The following is a 23,102-nucleotide window of genomic DNA, read 5'->3' on the forward strand; positions in this document are numbered from 1 at the left end:
TGCACATCCTCTACCACTTCTGAAACCACACTGCTCCTCTTCAGTCTGATGCTCTGTACATACCTTCACCCCTTTCAAACGGTACTTTCCCATACAGTTAACCAGGCATGCTCAACAAATTTGTACCTTTGTAGTTTGAACACATCTATATCTGCTAATCCTCAGGTTTCTTACTATGATCCATACATATGTGGAAGATCCCAGTTAACCAAATACCAGAACAGTCACCCCTTTCTAATTAGATTCAACTACAATATCATCCATTCCAGCCACCTTGCCACATTTTATTGTACATAGGGCTTTCACCACCTTTTTCTTCTTCAAACCACGCTTCATGACTCTCACTTTACATACCACCCCAACTCAACACCCTAGATTTGCTGACCCATCATCAAACAGTTAACAGTCCTTCAAATTCCTCATTCCATCTCCTCAAATCATCACTCCCCGTTACTACTTTCCCCTTTGCCCCCTTCACTGATGTTCCCCTTTGGTTCTCTTTTTTCTTCACGTTATTACCCTTCAACAACATATTTTCCTAAAGTTTACTTATGCTCATTTTCATCCCTTGTACCTTCCTCTTGACACTCCACTCCAACCGCTTCCTCTTATACATCTCCCAGTCATTTGCACTTTTTCCTGTTTATCTTTCTCTCACTTACACCTCCCTCTAATTAGATTTTTTTCATACTTGGTTGCCATTTCCTGCCTAGGGAGATAGTGCCACAAGTATTTGAAAAATAAGCTGCATTTGCTCACCTCCATTGTGTAACTGTCATGTGGAGTGCACTGAAACCATAGCCCCTCTCCGCAACCATGCCCTATATTACTTCTCATACACTGCTCTTTTCCCTTTCACTAGCAACTTGACTTTTTCATCCCTTTTTCATCCCCCCACTCACTATCCTTTCAGTTGCCCACCTTTCTTGTCCCTGGCTTGTGTTAATTGTTTTTTCTTTCAGATATCTTGTCTCTGCACATGAGAAGACAGAAGAAAAGCTCAAGACACAAGGCAGAGTTCTAGTTGATTTAGCTGAGACCACGACTGGGGACCTCTCAAAACTGTTTGATAAGCTGGACCGGAAAAAGTATGCATAACGTTGGAATCTCTCCCATTTCATGAATACTTTGAAAAACTGAATTTAAAAGTATTTATTGATTGACTGATAGAGTTTCAAGTTTGGGTTTGAAGGGCTAGCATTAGCCATATAAGGACACTATTAAGTTGGGAAGTTTCAGTGTTTCAAGAATGGTATATCTGGGAGGGGAAGGATGACAGATTAAGTGAACTGATTATTATATATACTTTTATCTCTGATGATAGGGTGAAAAGAATTTTACCTATGTATTCTATGTGTGTTATGGATTGGGGCTAAAATGGAACACGAGCCAAGCAATGAGTGCTCATCCTCCTTGAAGGCTGAGGAAGGGGTGTCTGAATGTTTGTGAATGAGACAAGATGAGAGGAAAGGAGATATAGGTAGTATGTTTTAGGAAATAATGTGGATGTTTTATCTCTGAATGAAAGAAAGCTCAAGGGTACGGACCTAGAATGGTTTGGGATAAAGATGGGTTAGTGTGAGGGCAAGAGCTAAGGAAGAGTAGCACTGCCACTGAGCAGTTGTGTGAATGTGCGTAAAAGTGTAAAGAAGTGAGCAACAGACTGATGTGAGTAGGAATGAAAGTGGATTACGAGATGAATGATTAGTAGTGCTTATGCATTTGGTCATGAGAACATGGAATGAAGAGAGATAAGTGTTTAGGGAGTAGCTGAGTGAGTGTGTTAGCAGTTTTGATGCAAGAGACTGGGTATTAGTGATAGGTGATTTAGGTGTGAAAGTGAGTATTATGGCAGTTAAGGGTATAATTAAGGGACACTGGGTATTCAGTAAGGTGAATAGAAAGAGTGAACAGCCTGTGGAGTTGCTGAAAAGTGACTGGTGATTGGGAATACCACGTTTAGTAAGAGGGACAGACACAAAAATACTTGGATGAGCAGGAAAAATGGTAAGGGAGCTTTTCTTGATTACGTCCTAATTGATAGGTGTACAACAGAGAGACTCCTGGATGTGAATATGCTGAGAGGGCAGCTAGTGGGATGTCTAATCATTATCTGTGGAGGGAAAGGTGAAGATTTGTAGAGGTTTTCAGAAAAAAGGAAATGATATGGGGTAAGAAGAGGGTGATGGAAGTATGTGTGTGTAGTAGAGACTTATGTAAAGAAATAATGAAAAAAAAAAGATCAAGTGTTGAATGGCAAAAGGTGAGAGAAAATGAAGTGGATGAGGAATGGGAGGTATTTAGGAAAGCAGTATTGGCTTGTGTGAGAAGTATGTGGTATGTGGAAGGTGAAAGCATGGCAGGGGAGAAATGGTAGTAAGCACGGGGATGACAAACTAGAATTGCTTGTGTAAATTTTTTTCTTTATCTCACTATTAACTTCCTGCCAAAACATTTTCTTATTCCTGAAATATCCTTATACTTACTCCAACTTTCGTTTCCCCCCTTTTTATCCCCTTCACCTTTCTCTTGACCTGCCATTTTATGTTGTACATCTCCCAATCACTTACACTCCTTCCCTGCAGATATCTCCCATACATCTCTCTTTTCTGTTTCACTAGCAGTGTAACTTCATCATCCCACTGCTCACTAGCTTTTCTCATGCCCACCTTCCCCTTCCCCATGCTACACACTTATTTTGCACATCAGCACTACTTCACTAAATACCTATCATTCTTTACCCACTCACTGTAATTTATTTGCTTTCTTCTTTTGCCATTCTACACTCAGTATCTGTTGGTATCTCTTCAATCAAGCTTCTTTTACAAATTCACTCACTTTCACTACGCTTTGTTCTCCAGTATCATTTTGTCTTCCTAAAACCTTTGCAAACCTTCACCATATCCTCAATGAATGTTCAGACATCCCACTGGCTGCCCTTCTCACTACTTTCACATCAAAGGGTCTCTCTTTTGTACACATATCAGGAGGGTGGATGTGTGGGAAATGAATTGTTTGAGGACAGTATGTGGTGTGAGGTGGTTTGATCAGGTAAGTAATGTAAGGGTAAGAGAGATTGTGGAAATAAAGAGTTTGGTTGAGAGAGCAGAAGAGGGTGTATTTAAATGATTTGGTTAATGGAGAGAATGAGCGAGGAAAGATTGTCAAAGAGGATATATATGTCATAGGTGAAGGGAACAAGAAGTGGAAGACCATATTGGAGGTGGAAGGATGGAGTGAAAAAGATTTTGAGCAATTGGGGCCTGAACATATAGGAGGGTGAAAGGTTTGGAAAGAATAGAGTGCATTGGAATGATGTGGTATACCTGGGTTGACATGCTGTCAGTGGATTGAACCAGGGCATGTGAAGCATCTGGGGTAAACCATGGAAAGTTTTGTGGGGCATGGATGTGGAAAGAGAGCTGTGATTTCGGTGCATTACACATGACAGCTAGAGACTGAGTGTGAACGGATGTGGCCTTTGTTGTCGTTTCTAGTTCCACCTCGCGCGCACGCAGTGGGGGATGGGGGTGCTATTTCAGGTGTGGCAGGGTGGCAACAGGAATGGATGAAGGCAGGAAGTATGTGTATGTATATGTATTTATACGTTGAAATGTATGGGTATGTATATGTGCATGTGTGGGTGTCTATGTATATACATGCGTATGTTGGTGGATTGGGCCATTCTTTTGTCTGTTTTCTTGCACTACCTCGCTAATGCGGGAGACAGTGACAAAGTATGATGAATATGAAAAATAAATAGATATGAATATTGCATGACAGCTGGAGACTGAGTGTAAATGAATGGGGCCTTTGTTGTCTTTTCCTAGCGCTACCTCGCACACGAGTGGGGAGGGGGATGTTATTCCATGTGTGGCGAGGTGGTGATGGGAATGAATAAAGGCAGACAGTGTGAATTGTGTGCATGTGTTTATATGTATGTGTCTGTGTGTATATATATGTGTACATTGAGATGTATGGGTATGTATATTTGCGTGTGTGGATGTGTATGTATATACATGTGTATGGGGGTGGGTTGGGCCATTTCTTTCGTCTGTTTCCTTGCGCTACCTCGCAAACGCGGGAGACAGCGACGAGGCAAAATAAATATAAATAAATATGAATATGTTGATATATATATATGTATGTATATATGCGTATGTGGGTGTTTATGTATATATATATGTGTATTTGAGAAAAACTGGAGGAAGTGAAGTGTTTTAGATATCTGGGAGTGGATTTAGCAGCAGTTGGAACCATGGAAGCAGAAGTGAATCATAGGGTGGGGGAGGGGGTGAAAGTTCTGGGAGCGTTGAAGAATGTGTGGAAGTCGAGAACATTATCTCGAAAAGCAAAAATGGGTATGTTTGAAGGAATAGTGGTTCTAACAATGTTATATGGCCGCAAGGCATAAGCTATAGATAGAGTTGTGCGGAGGAAGGTGGATATGCTGAAAATGAGATGTTTGAGGACAATATGTGGTGTGAGGGGGTTTGATCAAGTAAGTAATGAAAGGGTAAGAGAGATGTTTGGTAATAAAAAGAGTGTGGTTGAGAGAGCAGAAGAGGGTTTTTTTGAATGGTTTGGTCACATGGAGAGAATGAGTGAGGAAAGATTGACCAAGAGGATATATGTGTCGTAGGTGAATGGAACGAGAAGTGGGAGACCAAATTGGAGGTGGAAAGATGGAATGAAAAAGATTTTAAGTGATCGGGGCCTGAACATGCAGGAGGGTGAAAGGCATGCAAGGAATAGAGTGAATTGGAACGATGTGGTATACCGGGGTTGACGTGCTGTCAATGGATTGAACCAGGGCATGCGAAGGGTCTGGGGTAAACCATGGAAAGTTCTGTGGGGCTTGGATGTGGAAAGGGAGCTTTGGTTTCGGTGCATTATTACATGACAGCTAGAGACTTGAGTGTGAATGAATGTGGCCTTTGTTGTCTTTTCCTAGTGCTACCTCACACACATGCATGGGGAGGGGTTGTTTTTTCAAGTGTGGTGAGGTGGCGATGGAAATGAATAAGGGCAGACAGTATGAATTATGTACATGTGTATATATGTATATGTCTGTGTGTGTATATATATATGTATACGTTGAGATGTATAGGTATGTATATGTGCTGTGTGTGGACGTGTATGTATATACATGTTTATGTGGTTGGGTTGGGCCATTCTTTTGACTATTTCCTTGCGCTACCTCGCTAATGCGGGAGACAGTGACAAGGTAAATTAGATAAATGAATAAATAAATGTGTATTTGAGTGGATGGGCCATTCTTCGTCTGTTTCTTGGTGCTACCTCACTTATGCAGGAAACAGCGAATATGTATAATGAATAATGAATAACAATTGTAACAAGTGTAATAAGTTTCTTGTAAGAAGAATGTTCAATACTGGACAGAGATTATGATATTGGGATAATATGAGTTGTATAACATGAGAAATTTTTTAGTTATAGAATGCTGTATTTGTTATAAGAAAATGAAAATATTAGGATTTCTTACTATTGATACAAAGAGGAAATACAGGATATAAAGGTTAGCTGTTTTTACTTATATAATATCTTTTTCTCCTAGGAAAGTGGAAAACAAAAATGTGGAAGTTAGTCGTGAGTTCGAACTGGCTTACATAACGAGTATGGATGCCATGAAAGCTGACTTGATGTTGACTGTTACTGAGCAAAGTGATGCTGTTCGTACTATCTCCTCCCAGTTTGGTGAGATATCAAAGGCATTTGACAAGATTTATTTTTTATATATATGAAGCATGTCAGCTGCATGGAATAGCTATGATTTTATCATGGAGTGTAAGGGAGTGAAACACTGTCTAGTTAGCATCATGTTATTTGTATTTAGATCATAATATGTGCTTGAGAAATTATGTTTGTAATTACCTAATTGTACTGTATGGAAAGGTAATTTTACATTCCACCTGTTTTTTTCTTTCTTTCATACTTGATTGCCATTTCCCATGTAAGTAAGATAGAGCCAGGAACTGACAAAGAAAGGCCGCAACTGCTCACATCCATTCTATAGCTGTCATGTTTAAAGTGCCTAAACCTCTGCTCCCTATCGTATAGCCTATGTTTTGCATCTATATAATATTAGGACTACTGTACCTTCAAACATACCCATTTTTGCCTTTTCAGATAGCGATCTCTTTCAGTACATTCTTCAGGTTCCCAGAACCTTTGCCCCCTCAACCACCCTATGACTCACTTTCACTTTCTTAGTTCCATTTGCTGCCATGTCCACTCCCAGGTATCAAAAGTACTTCTTTTCCTCCGGTTTTTCTCCTTTCAGACTTACACCACAACTAAACTCCCCCATCCTCCAGTTTTTCTCCTTACAGACTTACACCACAACTAAACTCCCCCACTCTGCTGAACCTGTCAGTCTTGCTTTTATTCACATTTACTCTCAATTTCCTCTTCTAACACTTTTCCAAGCTCAGTCACCAACTTATGTAGTTTCACACTCAGATGTGCCACTAGTGCTATATCGTCAGCAAATAATTGACTTACTTCCCAGGCCCTCTTATCTCCTGCAAACTGCATACTTGTCTCTCTTTCCAAGACTCTTGCATTTACCTCCCTCCCCACCCATCCATAAACATGTTAAACAACCATGGTGACATCACTCACCCCTGCTGCAGATCAACATTCACTTGGAACCATTCACTCATCTTTTTCTGCTCATGCACATGCTTTACACCCTTGATGAAAACTTCTCATTGTTTCAAGCAGCTTTCTTCTCATATGCCATGTATGCTTAATACCTTCCACATAGTATCTCTCTCCGCTCTATCATATTCTTTTTCCAGATCCACATTTGCTCTCGCTTTGATGTGGTTCTAGACCTGCACCCTTTTTGACAGAGTTTAGTTAAAAGCAGTCTGCCCTATAAACTGTCCCATGCTAACTTCCAGACTTGATCCTCATGCTCTATACTACAATGTTGGCTCACTTTCCCTCTCCTATAGTCATTACCTTGGTTTTTGCTCCCGAGAGCTGGCTGCTTGTGTGCCTACACCACTCGCTCAACCATGCAATACTCAGCAAGCTGCAACATCACATGATTGTGTGGCTATCAGCAACTCAAGGGTCAGCCTTTTTTGATACCTGCTTCTATCCCTTCATAATATTCTCTCTCTATTTCAATTAAGGTCTCACATCAAGGACTTTTTTCTGTGACTGGAGCCTTCAAAAAAATACAAATCCATATTTTTTAAGTATTTCTCACACACATTCTTCAGAGCAAACACTTAATCTTCACATCCTCTACTACTTTTGAAACTACACTTGTCATTACCTGTATATTTGTGCATGTGGGGAGGAGAGTTTTACACTTATGAGGTATCAGTTCTTGAGCATTCTCTCCTATCAGACAACTTCTTAAATTGATGTATGCTGTCTGCATTAATCCTCCTTAGTCACCTCATTCCATTCATTCACCACTCTTATGGTATGAAAGTACTTTCCTTACATCTCTTGTTAACAAGGTTCTTGCATGTTTTATGTTATGCACTCTGATAACTCTCTCCCTACATCTCTAGAAGAACTGCACATTGTCTTTATCATTGATCTGTGATTAGGTCACCCCTCAGTCTTTCTTTCAAGGTGGCATTTTTAAAGCTTGTGATTAGTATCTCTCTCTCTCTCTCTCTCTCTCTCTCTCTCTCTCTCTCTCTCTCTCTCTATCTCTCTCTCTCTCTCTCTCTCTCTCTCTCTCTCTCTCTCTCTCTCTCTCTCTCTCTCTCGTGGTGATCAAACGTGAGAAGCACATTGTGCTTTTGTCCTTGTGTAGGATATGAATAGCTTGCTGTTTCATATTTGTTTAGAGACAGTTTGTGTCCTTAAATATTCTCATATTGTGGTACTTTTGTGACAGGAATGAAATGGACTCCCAAGTACTTCTTACACAAAGAATCCTGAAGTTTTATCCTGCTAGATGATAATCATACTGAGGCCTTCTTATATTTTGTCCCATCTTCATTACCAGCAGTGTATCTAACCAATTAGGAAGTCTGTTTAGGTCACCTTGTAGGTTGATGTGATCCTCTCACTTTTCACTACCTCCATAACCCCTTTTGCATCATCTGCAGACATATTCAGGTATAAGACCATCTCTCCACATGAGTCACTTACATAGATCCAAAAGAGTAATAGTCCCAGAACAGAATTCTGTGTCACTGTGCTGATCATCTTGACTCATTTGGAGATTGCTTCTCTTACTTGTATCCTTTGTTCCCTTCTGCTGAGGAAATCTATTCCTCAAAGGAATTTGCCACTTATTCCTGCCACATGTTCCAACTTCTTAATCATACCCCCAACCCTTATGCAGTAGAGTGTCAAATGCCTTTTAGCTGTCCAGAAACAATCCAACCAGCCTTCCCTTTTTGCTTAAGACTGAGCTTACACACTTTTAGAGCTCTGAGAGTTCATCAGTTTACTTTCTATTTATCATTTCCAGAACCTTGTATGCCTCAGTTGTTTGTAAGACTGGTCTATAGTTCTGTGCCTATTTCGGGTCTCCTTTCTCATTGGGGATGGCATTGGTGGCAGATTTGAGTAAGAAACTGGAAAGTTTGTGTCTGAGTATGTGAAAGGAGAATGTTGAGAGTAAATATGAATAAAAGCAAGGTTATGAGGTTTAGCAGTGCAAAGAGACAGGTTGGTTTAGGTTTAAGTTTGAATGGAGAAACTGGAGTAAGTAAAGTGTTTTTGATACCTGGGAGTGGACATGGCAGTGAATGGAACAATGGAAGTGGAGTTGAGTCATAAGGTGGGTGAGGAGGCGAAGGTTCTGGCAACACTGAGTAACTTATTTGATGAGGGGTCACAATTTGGGAGAGTAGAAATGGGAATGTTTGAAAGTGTAATAGTCCCAACATTGCTGTATTGATGAGACAGGTTACAGATGAGAATGTATGGAAGAGTGTGGGTGTGTTGGAAGTTAAATGTTCGAGGACAACATACATGTGAGGAGGGTTTATCAAGTAAGTAACAATAGGATAAGATGGTGGTATGGTAATAAGTAAATATGTTTGAGAGAGCTGAAGAGAGTGTCCTGGAATGGATTGGACATCTGGAGAGAATGAATGAAAGTCAGCAGAGAGGATGTGTGTCAGAATTGGAGGGGACTGGTAGAAGGGACTGAACAAATTGGAGATGGAAGAATGGAGAGAAAAAGATAAGTGACTGCTTGAGGCCTGAAAATGCAGAAGTATGAAAGGCATGCAAGGGATGGAGTTCATTGAGATGATGTGGTATACAGGGGAAGACATGCTGTCAGTTGACTGAAGCAACTTGGGAAAACCACGAAATGGTCTTTGGGGCCTGGCTGTGGATAGGGAGCTGTGGTTATGGTGCAGTACACATGACAATTAGAATATGGATGTGAATGAGTGAGGCATTCTTTGTTCCAAGTGTTGCTTTGCTAATGTGGGAAATGGCGAACAGTTATGAAAGTAAAGAATATCCACGTAAGTATATGTGAAGATAAGACCTAGTAACAATGATGCATCAGTTTCTCTTATCCTCGTGAGCTCATTAACATGGTATATGAAATTTTCTTGTTTATGCTTCAAAGACTTGTTTCTCCATGAGTCCTTTTCAGCATGAGAATCCAAATTTCATGTTTTTGTCTAAATTAAAGAAATAAGTGATTTACCATCTCCAAGAAGTGAGTGTTTTACTGCTTAATGTACCATCCTCATTGTTCCTTCTTTGATATTATATATATTTGTTTGAGAGTGTTGCAGTTCTCTGGAAGATTATATAGTATTAACAGCACTGGGGGTAGAGAAATGAAGAAAGAATGTGTAAATGGTGTATGAAAGGGAAGCATGTAAGGACAGGGATAAATGGAGACTTTTCCTTTGGCCACCCCCGTAATGGGAATTTCTGGAGGGAACTGGCATCAGACAAGTAGATAAATTGATTGATAGATAAAGAACAGCACAATACATTTCTTTCCTACATTTATTCTTCCCATTATGTATTGTCTGAATGAATCATCATCCACTGTTTATTGAAACTTAAGACCATCTTTTATTAAGAGGACCATTCCTCCCCTTCCTTTGCCTTTTCTTTCCCTCCTGTCATTTATCCCTCTGTGTAAGATGTGAGATGTTATCTCTTTAGTAAGTTTTGTGTCTATGGCTCCAATAGTATTAGATGCATTTTGCTTTATATAATTCTTGAATTATAGTTCTTTACCGTTTCATTTAATTCAATTTAATTTGATTTAATTTAATTCAATTTATCAGCATATGAGTACATTACATTCACTCTTGCATTAGTCTCTCCTAATGTTCCTGCCCTTATAGAGTTGATAGAGGAGAAAGTATGCAATGTGGTAGTGAGAAACAAATTTTTTTTTTTTTTTTTTTTTTTTTTTTTTTTTTTTTTTTTTTTGCCGCTGTCTCCCGCGTTTGCAAGGTAGCGCAAGGAAACAGACGAAAGAAATGGCCCAACCCACCCCCATACACATGTATATACATACGTCCACACACGCAAATACACATACCTACACAGCTTTCCATGGTTTACCCCAGTCGCTTCACATGCCTTGATTCAATCCACTGACAGCACGTCAACCCCGGTATACCACATCGCTCCAATTCACTCTATTCCTTGCCCTCCTTTCACCCTCCTGCATGTTCAGGCCCTGATCACACAAAATCTTTTTCACTCCATCTTTCCACCTCCAATTTGGTCTCCCTCTTCTCCTCGTTCCCTCCACCTCCGACACATATATTCTCTTGGTCAATCTTTCCTCACTCATTCTCTCCATGTGCCCGAACCATTTCAAAACACCCTCTTCTGCTCTCTCAACCACGCTCTTTTTATTTCCACACATCTCTCTTACCCTTATGTTACTTACTCGATCAAACCACCTCACACCACACATTGTCCTCAAACATCTCATTTCCAGCACATCTATCCTCCTGCGCACAACTCTATCCATAGCCCACGCCTCGCAACCATACAACATTGTTGGAACCACTATTCCTTCAAACATACCCGTTTTTGCTTTCCGAGATAATGTTCTCGACTTCCACACATTCTTCAAGGCTCCCAGAATTTTTGCCCCCTCCCCCACCCTATGATCCACTTCCGCTTCCATGGTTCCATCCGCTGCCAGATCCACTCCCAGATATCTGAAACACTTCACTTCCTCCAGTTTTTCTGCATTCAAACTCACCTCCCAATTGACTTGACCCTCAACCCTACTGTACCTAATAACCTTGCTCTTATTCACATTTACTCTTAACTTTCTTCTTTCACACACTTTACCAAACTCAGTCACCAGCTTCTGCAGTTTCTCACATGAATCAGCCACCAGTGCTGTATCATCAGCGAACAACAACTGACTCACTTCCCAAGCTCTCTCATCCCCAACAGACTTCATACTTGCCCCTCTTTCCAAAACTCTTGCATTCACCTCCCTAACAACCCCATCCATAAACAAATTAAACAACCATGGAGACATCACACACCCCTGCCGCAAACCTACATTCACTGAGAACCAATCACTTTCCTCTCTTCCTACACGTACACATGCCTTACATCCTCGATAAAAACTTTTCACTGCTTCTAACAACTTTCCTCCCACACCATATATTTTTAATACCTTGCACAGAGCATCTCTATCAACTCTATCATATGCCTTCTCCAGATCCATAAATGCTACATACAAATCCATTTGCTTTTCTAAGTATTTCTCACATACATTCTTCAAAGCAAACACCTGATCCACACATCCTCTACCACTTCTGAAACCACACTGCTCTTCCCCAATCTGATGCTCTGTACATGCCTTCACCCTCTCAATCAATATCCTCCCATATAATTTACCAGGAATACTCAACAAACTTGTACCTCTGTAATTTGAGCACTCACTCTTATCCCCTTTGCCTTTGTACTGGAACTGTATCACAAGAAGACTGAAACATTATCAGTATGCATATTAGCAATAAAAACACTTAATGTAGTAACAGACCACCCTGAAGTAAAATGGATGAGTTTAGTAGGCCACCAACAAAAGTTGAAGAAATACTAATGGTCATTAACAAGCCAGAATTGACAAAAATTTTGTTACGATATTTCAGAAAAAGACAGGAGGGCAAGAGAAAGGTGCAAGAGGTGAAAAAGAGGGCAAATGAGAGTTGGGGTGAGAGAGTATCATTAAATTTTAGGTATGTATATTTGCGTGTGTGGACGTATGTATATACATGTGTATGGGGGGGCCCATTTCTTTCGTCTGTTTCCTTGCGCTACCTCGCAAACGCGGGAGACAGCGACAAAGTATAATAAAAATATAAAAAAGATGTTCTGGAAGGAGGTAAATCAAGTGCGTAAGACAAGGGAGCAAATGGGAAGTTCAGTGAAGGGCGCAAATGGGGAAGTGATAACAAGTAGTGGTGATGTGAGAAGGAGATGGAGTGAGTATTTTGAAGGTTTGTTGAATGTGTTTGATGATAGAGTGGCAGATATAGGGTGTTTTGGTCGAGGTGGTGTGCAAAGTGAGAGGGTTAGGGAAAATGATTTGGTAAACAGAGAAGAGGTAGTAAAAGCTTTTCGGAAGATGAAAGCCAGCAAGGCAGCGGGTTTGGATGGTATTGCAGTGGAATTTATTAAAAAAGGAGGTGACTGTATTTTTGACTGGTTGGTAAGGTTATTTAATGTATGTATGATTCATGGTGAGGTGCCTGAGGATTGGCGGAATGCGTGCATAGTGCCATTGTATAAAGGCAAAGGGGATAAGAGTGAGTGCTCAAATTACAGAGGTATAAGTTTGTTGAGTATTCCTGGTAAATTATATGGGAGGGTATTGATTGAGAGGGTGAAGGCATGTACAGAGCCTCAGATTGGGGAAGAGCAGTGTGGTTTCAGAAGTGGTAGAGGATGTGTGGATCAGGTGTTTGCTTTGAAGAATGTATGTGAGAAATACTTAGAAAAGCAAATGGATTTGTATGTAGCATTTGTGGATCTGGAGAAGGCATATGATAGAGTTGATAGAGATGCTCTGTGCAAGGTACTAAGAATATATGGTGTGGGAGGCAAGTTGTTAGAAGCAGTGAAAAGTTTTATCGAGGATGTAAGGCATGTGTACGTGTAGGAAGAGAGGAAAGTGATTGGTTCTCAGTGAATGTAGGTTTGTGGCAGGGGTGTGTGATGTCTCATGGTTGTTTAATTTGTTTATGGATGGGGTTGTTAGGGAGGTGAATGCAAGAGTTTTGGAAAGAGGGGCAAGTATGCAGTCTGTTGTGGATGAGAGAGCTTGGGAAGTGAGTCAGTTGTTGTTCGCTGATGATACAACGCTGGTGGCTGATTCATGTGAGAAACTGCAGAAGCTGGTGACTGAGTTTGGTAAAGTGTGTGAAAGAAGAAAGTTAAGAGTAAATGTGAATAAGAGCAAGGTTATTAGGTACAGTAGGGTTGAGGGTCAAGTCAATTGGGAGGTAAGTTTGAAATGAGAAAACTGGAGGAAGTGAAGTGTTTTAGATATCTGGGAGTGGATCTGGCAGCGGATGGAACCATGGAAGCGAAAGTGAATCATAGGGTGTGGGAGGGGACGAAAATCCTGGGAGCCTTGAAGAATGTGTGGAAGTCGAGAACATTATCTCGGAAAGCAAAAATGGGTATGTTTGAAGGAAAAGTGGTTCCAACAATGTTGTATGGTTGCGAGGCATGGGCTATGGATAGAGTTGTGCGCAGGAGGGTGGATGTGCTGGAAATGAGATGTTTGAGGACAATATGTGGTGTGAGGTGGTTTGATCGAGTAAGTAATGTAAGGGTAAGAGAGATGTGTGGAAATAAAAAGAGTGTGGTTGAGAGAGCAGAAGAGGGTGTTTTGAAATGGTTTTGGCACATGGAGAGAATGAGTGAGGAATGATTGACCAAGAGGATATATGTGTCGGAGGTGGAGGGAACGAGGAGAAGTGGGAGACCAAATTGGAGGTGGAAAGATGGAGTGAAAAAGATTTTGAGTGATCGGGGCCTGAACATGCAGGAGGGTGAAAGGCGGGCAAGGAATAGAGTGAATTGGAACGATTTGGTATACCAGGGTTGACGTGATGTCAATGGATTGAATCAGGGCATGTGAAGCGTCTGGGGTAAACCATGGAAAGTTGTGTGGGGCCTGGATGTGGAAAGGGAGCTGTGGTTTTGGGCATTATTGCATGACAGCTAGAGACTGAGTGTGAATGAATGGGGCCTTTGTTGTCTTTTCCTAGCGCTACCTCACACACATGATGGGGGAGGGGGATGTTATTCCATGTGCGGCGAGGTGGCGATGGGAATGAATAAAGGCAGACAGTGTGAATTGTGTGCATTTGTATATATGTATATGTCTGTGTGTGTATATATATATGTGTCCATTGAGATGTATGGGTATGTATATTTGCGTGTAGGGACGTGTATGTATATACATGTGTATGGGGGTGGGTTGGGCCATTTCTTTCGTCTGTTTCCTTGCGCTACCTCACAAACGCGGGAGACAGCAGCAAAAAAAAAAAAAAAAATGTTATAATTCTGATCAGTGGGAAAGTATGAATTGTAATACAAATATGATTATCGGGGCAAAATAGAGAACAGTGCTGTTGCTGGTGAAAGAGCAATTAAACAGGTTAAGTAATGTATATGAAACCAGTAACCAAACTTGAATTTTAGCATATCAACAAGAAATGATAACACAGTTGATCTAGTTTTTACAAGTGACATGGTTTTAAATTACAGACATAGAGGTCACAAAAACAAGCATCTTTGACCATAATATGATTGAAGTGTGTATTAACTATAGCAATGAAATGGACACAAGTAGAGAAAATGTAATAAAAGATGTTTGTCAGGAAACTTCAACTACTACTCTGGAAAAATAGAATGGAGCTAAGTAAACAAGGGATGATGACCGGACTGTAGTAACAGAGAAAAGAATATCAGTAGTGAATCTTGCCTTGTGGAAGTTATCCTTATCAGAGAGAAGACTGAAATTCAAGATGTCTGAGGAAATGGGATTCAAAGACCTTGGAAATGGTAGATTTCAAAGCAAAAGGACAATAGTTAAAGGGATTAGAACAACCACCCTTAGGGATGGGATGTGCCAACATGCTTCCAAGGGGAAGGAAAAATTTTGGTTTTTAAACAAAAATGTATCAGATGAACAAGCACAGGTGCAAGTTCAGAGGCACACTCTTTCAGTACGAGGGGATCGATGCCATCAGCACCATTAGCCTTGCCTGTGTCTAGAGAGAGAGAGTGAGAGAAAGAAGCACTTTTTGGACATTTCAAAAAGAGATTATGGGAAGGGACTAAGGAATAGTAAGAGGAGCATCAGGGTGTGAAGGGATGCTAAAGTCATCCAAAGTAGTGTTAGAGTTAGAGGAAAAACAGTAACCAAAGAGAGTTGCTATGTCTTCAGGAGAGACAGTTAAAGTGTTTTCAGAATGGAAACAACTCTTGCAATTACCTCCCTCACCACTCTGTCCACGGTGACACCACACACCCCTGCTGCAGACCAGCTTTCACTTGGAACCATTCACTCTGCTCTCCTACTCATACACACCCTTGATAGAAGCTTGTCATTGCCTCTGGCAGCTTTCCCTCCACACTATATATTCTTAAGACATTCCACAGAGCATCTCTATCAACCCAGTCATATGCTTTCTCCAGATCCTAAACCACACTGTTCCTCACCAGTCTAAATCTCTGTACATGCATTCACTTTCTCATTCACTACCCTCCCATTCAACTTATCAGTTACACTCATGACACCTTGTATGGAGTACTGCTCTCACATCAGGGGTGGTTGTTGTAGCTCTGCATCCTTACTTGAGAGAGTTGAAATGAAAGCAGTTGGACTTATAAACTTTCCAAGGCTAACTTCAAAACTTGACCCTATGCCAAAATGTTGGTTCACTTTCCTTCTATTTTAGGTATTACTATGGTTTTTGCTCCTGAGAACTGGCTCCTTGTATTTCCCTCACCACTAGTTAGGCCATGCAATACTCAGCAAGCTATAACCTGGCACATTTTTAAAGACAAGTTTTTCACCTTCAAAATTTGTAAACACTTTTCATTGTCTCTTCTTGTTCTCTTTTATAATGCTCTCCATAGTTCAGTTAAGGTCTGCCTTAATGTGGAGTTTTGTCCATGGCTGGAGCATTTCTAAAAGAAAAAAACTGAAAATCCTCACTAGCCAATTAACAACGAAGTCACCTGTCATAAATTCAACAGCATCTCCATCGACTCCAGCTGCCTAGCCTCATTTCCTCTTATAGAAGGCTTTCACCTACTCTTCAGTCTTCAAGAAACCACTTTCCATGACTTGTACTTTGCATACTACCCTGACCCAAGCACCCTACATCTGCCACCCTCTCATCAAACACATTCAACAGTCCTTGAGAATTCTCACTCCATCTCCTTCTCACTTCATCACTACCTGTTACCACTTTCCCTTTTGCCCAATTCTCCCGTGTTCCTATTTGTTCTCTTGTTTTTTGCTCATATTAAATGGATGAGGCTTAATCTAGCAAGGTATATACAAAGGATCAAAATTGAGATGGATGATAATAGGAAAATTGAAGGTAAGGAAGATAGAGAAATGTAAAGAAGATAATCCCTTTTCATCTAATTGTTATTCTGAAAGCTGTTAGTGAAAGATGCCATCCAATGTGTAGAAGTCTTTATATTTAGGTGTTATGAATAATGGAAATGGGGTACATGATGATTTTGAGGCTCATTAAGCCTGTTTATGGTCAATTTCTTTTTTAACTAGGTGATTGTGTGAAGCAGTGCAAAAAAGAGGTGTCAGATATAAGTGACCAGTTAACACTTCTTGGACAGAATCAAGGCAACCTCATCAATACTTTCCTATCTGTTTACAAGAATACTGTAAGTATTGTATTTGGTTCTGATGCAGTATTGCCACTGACTTCATTGAAATATATGACTCATTCATCTCAGCTTCATTGGTATTGCATGATGATTTGTAATATGATATATTTTCAGCTCAAATATTGTTATTTAGATTCCACTTCCATTTATATTCAGTGGATTAAGGCTAATAGTTTCTCATTTCACTAACATATTAAGTTATGTAAAAGAAGCTGAAGTAAACAGAACAGCTGTTTTACAGTCAGTCTTTATGTTCCTCCTCCTCTTTGGAGTTGGTTGATAGATGTGTATCTGACATAAGCAAGGGCACATAACACTGCATTAGAGTTGCCCTCTGCCAGTGGCCAGTTAAGAGTGAGAAGTTAAAGGCTAAGAAGTGGCACTTTAGTTCACTAGTTATGGAGACTTGTTGTGAACACGCTGTCAAGGGAGTTCCCAAATGGAACAGGCATCAGAAATATAGATAGATAGATAGTTTTTTTTTTTTTTTTTCTCTCCCCAAGGAAGGAACAGAGAAGGGGGCCGGGTGAGGATATTCCCTCAGAGGCCCAATCCTCTGTTCTTAACACTACCTCGCAGAGGCGGGAAATGGCGAATAGTATGAAAGAAAGAAAGAAGGTAGATAGATTTATTATTTATTTTTGTTTTTCAGTATACTTCAGTATACTCGTTAGCGAGGTAGCGCAAGGAAATAGACGAAAGAATGGCCCAACCCACCCACATACACGTCCGCACACGCACATATACATACCTATACATCTCAACGTATACATATATATACACACACAGACATATACATATATACACAAGTACATAATTCATACTGTCTGCCCTTATTCATTCCCATCCCCACCCGCCACACATGAAATGAAAACCCCTCCCCCGCATGTGCGTGAGGTAGCGCTAGGAAAAGACAACAAAGGCCACATTCTTTCACACTCAATCTCTAGCTGTCATGTATAATGCACCGAAACCACAGCTCCCTTTCCACATCCAGGCCCCACAAAACTTTCCATTGTTTACCCCAGACGCTTCACATGCCCTGGTTCAATCCATTGACAGCACATCAACCCTGGTATACCACATCGTTCCTATTCACTCTATTCCTTTCATGCCTTTCACCCTCTTGCATGTTCAGGCCCCGATCACTCAAAATCTTTTTCACTCCATCTTTCCACCTCCAGTTTGGTCTTCCACTTCTCCTCGTTCCCTCCACCTCTGACACATATATCCTCTTTGTCAATCTTTCCTCACTCATTCTCTCCATGTGACCAAACCATTTCAAAACACACTCTTGTGCTCTCTCAACCACACTCTTTTTATTACCACACATGTCTCTTACCCTTTCAGTACTTACTCGATCAAACCACCTCACACCACATATTGTCCTCAAGCATCTCATTTCCAGCACATCCACCCTCCTCCGCACAACTCTATCTATAGCCCATGCCTCGCAACCATATAACTTTGTTGGAACTGCTATTCCTTCAAACATACCCATTTTTGCTTTCCAAGATATTGTTCTTGAGTTCCACACATCTTTCAACGCTCCCAGAACTTTCGCCCCCTCCCCCACCCTATGATTCACTTCCGCTTCCATGGTTCCATCCACTGCCAAATCCACTCCCAGATATCTAAAACACATCACTTCCTCCAGTTTTTCTCCATTCAAACTTACCTCCCAGTTGACTTGTCCCTCAACCTTACTGTACCTAATAACCTTGCTCTTATTCACATTTACTCTCAGCTTTCTTCTTTTACACACTTTACCAAACTCAGTCACCAGCTCCTGCAGTTTCTTCTCGAATCAGCCATCAGCACTGTATCATCAGTGAACAACAACTGACTCGCTTCCCAAGCTCTCTCATCCACAACAGACTGCATACTTGCCCCTCTTTCCAAAACTCTTGCATTCACCTCCCTAACAACCCCATCCATAAACAAATTAAACAACCATGGAGACATCACGCACCCCTGCCACAAACCAAGACTCACTGAGAACCAATCACTTTCCTCTCTTCCTACACATACACATGCCTTACATCCTTGATAAAAACTTTTCACTGCTTCTAACAACTTGCCTCCCACACCATATATTCTAATACCTTCCACAGAGCATATCTATCAACTCTATCATATACCTTCTCCAGATCCATAAATGCTACATACAAATCCATGTAATTACATATTTGTGCAATACAGAGGGAATTCTGCATATATAGAGCTCCATCTCATAAACTTTCTTTTATATTATTGTCCTTTAAACATATCTGATCTCTTTGCATTTAGTTTTATCCTGTGCTCCTATGTATCCACATACCTTGTTACTGTAGGGCATATCCTCACATCCTTTGTGACTTATTGCCTATTTAGTATCCTCTTACGCAGTCTTGATGGCTTAACAGATCCACCTTTAAGGAACTCCTTAACATTCTTCTTTTGATTTCTGCTATGAAACTTGTAGTTACCGATTTATATCATATGGGGAGGGGAGGGAATTTTACACTCATGGGTTATCTCTTTAACCTATTATGCAGCTTTTTAAACTTTTCTATGCTGTTTTCATTTACTATTACTGAATTCAGTTTATTCTGTTCATCCATGACTTATACTGTGAAAGTGCTTGCTGACATCTTTATTGATAAGGTTATTTATTTTTTATATTTTATTTTGCTTTATCAATGTCTCCCATGTTAGCGAGGTAGTGCAAGGAAACAGACGAAAGAATGGCCCAGTCCACCCACATACACATGTATATACATACACGTCCACACCCACAAATATACATACCTATACATCTCAACGTATACATATATATACACACACAGACATATACATATATACCCATGTACATAATTCATACTGTCTGCCTTTATTTATTTCCATCGCCACCCCGCCACACATGAAATAACAACCCCCTCCCCCCGCATGTGCGCGAGGTAGGGCTAGCTGTCATGTATAATGCACTGAAACCACAGCTTCCTTTCCACATCCAGGCCCCACAAGACTTTCCGTGGTTTACCCCAGACGCTTCACTCACCCTGGTTCAATCCATTGACAGCACGTCGACCCCAGTGTACCACATCGTTCCAATTTACTCTATTCCTTGCATGCCTTTCACCCTCCTGCATGTTCAGGCCCCAATCACTCAAAATCTTTTTCACTCCATCTTTCCACCTCTAGTTTGGTCTCCCACTTCTCCTCGTTCCCTCCACCTATGACACATAAATGATCTTGGTTAATCTCTCCTTACTCATTCTCTCCATGTGACCAAACCATTTCAAGACACCCTCTTCTGCTCTCTCAACCACACTCTTTTTATCGCCACACATCTCTCTTACCCTTTTATTACTTACTCGATCAAACTCCCTCACACCACATATTGTCCTCAAACATCTCATTTCCAGCACATCCACCCTCCTCCGCACAACTCTATCTATAGTTCATGCCTCGCAACCTTATAACATTGTTGGAACCACTATTCCTTCAAACATACCCATTTTTGCTTTCCGAGATAATGTTCTCGACTTCCACACATTCTTCAACGCTCTCAGAACTTTCGCCCCCTCCCCCACCCTATGATTCACTTCCGCTTCCATGGTTCCAACTGCTGCCAAATCCACTCCCAGATATCTGAAACACTTCACTTCCTCCAGTTTTTCTCCATTCAAACTTACCTCCCAGTTGACTTGATCCTCAACCCTACTGTACCTAATAACCTTGCTCTTATTCACATTTACTATCAGCTTTCTTCTTTCACACACTTTACTCTCAGCTTTCTTCTTTCAAACACTTTACCAAACTCAGTCACCAGCTTCTGCAGTTTCTCACATGAATCAGCCACCAGCATTGTATCATCAGTGAACAACAACTGACTCACCTCCCAAGCTCTCTCATCCACAACAGACTGTATTCTTGCCCCTCTTTCTAAAAGTCTTGCATTCACCTCCCTAACAACCCCATCCGTAAACAAATTAAACAATCATGGAGACATCACACACCCCTGCCGCAAACCAACATTCACTGAGAACCAGTCACTTTCCTCTCTTCCTACATGTACTCATGCCTTACATCCTCGATAAAAACTTTTCACTGCTTCTAAAAACTTGCCTCCACATCATATATTCTTAATACCTTCCACAGAGCATCTCTATCAACTCTATCATAAGCCTTCTCTAGATCCATAAGTGCTACATACAAATCTATTTCCTTTTCTAAGTATTTCTCACATACATTCTTCATTCTTTCTAAAAGGGGAAACAGAAGAAGGAGTCACACAGGGAGTGTTCATCCTCCTTGAAGGCTCAGAGGTGGAAAGATGGAGTGAAAAAGATTTTGAGTGATCGGGGCCTGAACATCCAGGAGGGTGAAAGGTGTGCAAGGAATAGAGTGAATTGGAATGATGTGGTATACCGGGATTGACGTGCCGACAGTGGATTGAACCAGGGCATGTGAAGCGTCTGGGGTAAACCATGGAAAGTTCTGTGAGGCCTGGATGTGAAAAGGGAGCTGTGGTTTCGGTGCATTATTACATGACAGCTAGAGACTGAGTGTGAACGAATGGGGCCTTTGTTGTCTTCCTAGCGCCACCTCGCACACATGAGGCGGGAGGGGGTTGTTATTTCATGTGTGGCAGGGTGGGGATGGGAATAAATAAAGGCAGACAGTATGAATTATGTACATGTGTATATATGTATGTCTGTGTATGTATATATATGTATATGTTGAGATGTATAGGTATGTATATTTGTGTGTGTGGACATGTATGTATATACATGTGTATGTGTGTGGGTTGGGCCATTCTTTCGTCTGTTTCCTTGCGCTACCTCGCTAATGCGGAGACAGAGACAAAGCAAAATAAATAAATAAATAGATATATTCTTCAAAGGAAACACCTGATCCACACATCCTCTACCACTTCTGAAACCACACTGCTCTTCCCCAATCTGATGCTCTGTACATGCCTTCACCCTCTCTCAATCATTACCCTTAATTTTGTCAGTTTTCTTTTAATGTTAGCTGAAACGGTATGAGTAACTGAATTTTCTAATGAAATCCATTTCCTTGTCTTTTCCTGGCACTATCTTGCTGATGCAAGAAATGGGAAACAGGTATGAAAGAAAGGATAAAGATATTTATTTATAGCTACCCCATTTGTTTATTGATATTCATCCCTGAGATAGGTGATAAAGAATTCTACCTGCTCATTCACTGTGTGTCATAGAAGGTGACTAAAGGGGGCAGGTGCAGAGGAAACAGAAGGAGCCAGGCAGGGAGTGCTCATCCTCAAAGGTTCAGATTGGGATATGTAAATATGTGTGAATGTAATCAAGATGAGAAGAAAGAAGAGATAGGTTGTTTGTTTGAAGAAGGAAACCTTGATATTCTTGCTATGAATGAAACAAAGCTCAAGGGTGAAGGGGAGGAAAGGTTTGGAAATGTCTTGAAAGTCATGGGTTTGTAAGATAGAAAGAGGAAATGAAGGTGTAGCACTACTCCTGAAGCAGTTGTGGTAGTGTGGGGTAGAATGCAAAGAAGTAAATTCTAGATTGATATGGGATGGAGAGAGATGGGTAATTATTGGTTCTTATGCAGTTGGCCATGAGAAGAATGATAATGAGAGGCAAATTTTTTGGGTGCAGTCGAGTGAGTGTGTCAGCAGTTTTGATGGAAGTGATTGATGATTTTGATGCGAAGGTAAGCGGTGTGACAGTTGAGGATATAATTAGGTTGCACAGGTTATTCAGTTTTATGAATGGAAATAGTGAAGAACTTGTAGGGTTGTATGCTGAAAAAAGACTGGCAATTGGAAATACCTGGTTTAGAAAGAGAGATATACACAGGTATACATATGAATAGGAGAGATGGTCAGTGGGCATAATATTAGATTGCATATTAATTGATAGGCCCGTAAAATAGAGACTTTTGGATGTAAAAGTGCTGAGAGGGGTAGGTGTTGGGATGTCTGATCTCAGTTTTGTAGAAGTGAGGGTGAATATTTGTGGAGGCTTTCGAAAAAAAAATGAGGAAAAAAATTGTCGGGGAGAAAAGAGAGGTGAGAGTAAATGAGCTTCAAAAGAAGACTTGTATGAAGAAATACCAGGAGAGGTTGAGTGTAGAATGGCAAAGATGAGAGTAAATGAAGCAAGGAGAGTGGGTGAGGAATGGGAGGTATTTAGGGATGCAGTGGTGGCACATGC

The 23,102-nt window shown here is 40.8% G+C and overlaps 1 protein-coding gene across 1 annotated transcript in view; it reads left to right on the plus strand.

Annotated features, from left to right (window-relative positions):
• Window positions 1-23,102, plus strand: part of Klp61F (Kinesin-like protein at 61F) — a 165,694-nt gene that overhangs the window by 68,582 nt on the left and 74,010 nt on the right. The window contains exons 10-12 of the mRNA XM_071678934.1: window positions 963-1,088; window positions 5,579-5,718; window positions 16,784-16,899. Coding sequence (XP_071535035.1) covers window positions 963-1,088; window positions 5,579-5,718; window positions 16,784-16,899 — 382 coding nt within the window. The remainder of the gene's footprint in view (window positions 1-962; window positions 1,089-5,578; window positions 5,719-16,783; window positions 16,900-23,102) is intronic.

The sequence above is a fragment of the Panulirus ornatus genome, chromosome 29 (genome assembly GCF_036320965.1).
Source record: "Panulirus ornatus isolate Po-2019 chromosome 29, ASM3632096v1, whole genome shotgun sequence".
NCBI lineage: Eukaryota > Metazoa > Arthropoda > Malacostraca > Decapoda > Palinuridae > Panulirus > Panulirus ornatus.